Source organism: Capsella rubella, unplaced genomic scaffold, assembly GCF_000375325.1.
Source record: "Capsella rubella cultivar Monte Gargano unplaced genomic scaffold, Caprub1_0 scaffold_46, whole genome shotgun sequence".
Classification (NCBI taxonomy): Eukaryota; Viridiplantae; Streptophyta; class Magnoliopsida; order Brassicales; family Brassicaceae; genus Capsella; species Capsella rubella.
The window spans coordinates 13,918-15,505 of NW_006238880.1; the positions used below are offsets into that span (position 1 = coordinate 13,918).

General features: G+C 28.2%; 1 protein-coding gene across 1 annotated transcript; it reads right to left on the reverse strand.

The window, feature by feature from the left end:
- Positions 1 to 386: 386 nt before the first annotated feature.
- Positions 387 to 780, reverse strand: LOC17874352. Its single transcript, XM_006279161.2, has one exon. The coding sequence runs from the start codon at positions 732 to 734 to the stop codon at positions 387 to 389; it is 348 nt and encodes a 115-aa protein (XP_006279223.1). The 5' UTR covers positions 735 to 780.
- Between the last annotated feature and the right edge of the window lie 808 nt (positions 781 to 1,588).

Sequence of the window (1,588 nt, forward strand, 5' to 3'; positions counted from 1 at the left end):
AAAAATGAAGGCAATGGTTATAGTTTATTTACATTTCCAAAAAAACTTATAAATATGAAAAATGGGTATTTCAATTTTAAGAACAAGAATTCATAGAAAACATTTTTGAATTAGACAAAATATAAATACTTTTAAAATCGATCTATATATATATATATTTTTTAAATCATTCAACATTAACATGTTGCGCTTAATTTTTATTTTGAAAATCATTTTCATAATCTAGTTGTAAAAAAACTTAAAGGTATATACTTGCACAATAATTCATTTGCTATTATTCCTTTAAATCTTTTTTAAAGAAAAGATAAATATTACTGGTAATAAAAAAATTGAACAACAAAGAAATATCAATTTAATTGGTCCAAATATTATAAGCAATACAAATTTTAAAGAGTTTTAGAGATTGAGACACAATGATTCCATACTTCATCTCTCTTCTTCAGATATTCTGTTTCATGGGCAATCAAATTAGGTCTGTCCGCAATATATTTTATAAGTGTATCGTGACACAATTTTCCTTCTTTGACAAGATCGCTGCAACAAAGATCAGAGAGTGTTCCATTTCCGAAGACAACCGCGATTATATTCAACGCACACTTAGGAGTGATTTTCACAAGACAAGTATCCCATACTGTTTTTACTTCCCCTTCATCGACTGAAAAAACCGGAACAAACGCACACACCAAAGCTACAACAATGAATAGCAAAGAAACCTGAGCGCTAAATTTAGACATATTTTCGTTTCCTAAAATTAGCTTGCTTGAGTTTTCCTTTTTCGTAACGAACAGTGTATTGTATTTCTTATTAAAATTAAGTTAGGCTAGCTCTTTATAGATCATTGAAAACTTAACGTAACCAAAACCAAAAACAAAAACTACAACGTTAGCACAATAAATTTATGACATTAAAATGTTTTTTCAAATAAATATATCCCAAACGTCAAACTTAATAGTTTTAAAAAGATTTGAATTTTTAAGGAAAAATATTAATGTAACTTCGGATATCAGTTTCAATAAAAATTATTGGTGATACTATGGCATTTTGAAATGCTACAACAATTTCTTGAATATGTGGTTCAAATTTGATTTGCATAGGGTTCTACGAAAAAAACAAAAGTCATATAATTTAGATCCATTTATGTTTTGAATTATCTTAATTTAAAAAACCACAGTTTCTCCCTTTTATAATTGTATATGTTTAGTCTTTTTAAAACAAATGATATATTGTGTTTTTCTCGGTTTAAAGTCTTTATTTTCTCTTTCATGTTATTAATTTTATTCAGCCAAATATTTTTTAACAGTCTTTTAGTCCATTATAGAGTCTTTACAGGTTTTAAGTTGTTTTGGAATAAAACGAGCCGTTTTGGGATGCAGAAACACATTTAGAGATGTAGATTCATCTAGAAGTGTCAGATGTTTGGGACCATATGGACTATTGCAACCGTTAGAACTTTCTCACATTTTGGCACAGGATGGAGACGGATGTTAGCTTGCATTTTCAATTTACTTTGAGAAAATCTAACGGTTAATTTATGCGTTATACGAGATTTACTGAAGACAGGTAATTCTGACGAGTAGTTGAAGCTGAT

What these genes read in the sequence shown, in the direction of transcription:
- LOC17874352 (XM_006279161.2), bottom strand. Translation starts at nt 734, where the DNA reads ATGTCTAAATTTAGCGCTCAGGTTTCTTTGCTATTCATTGTTGTAGCT.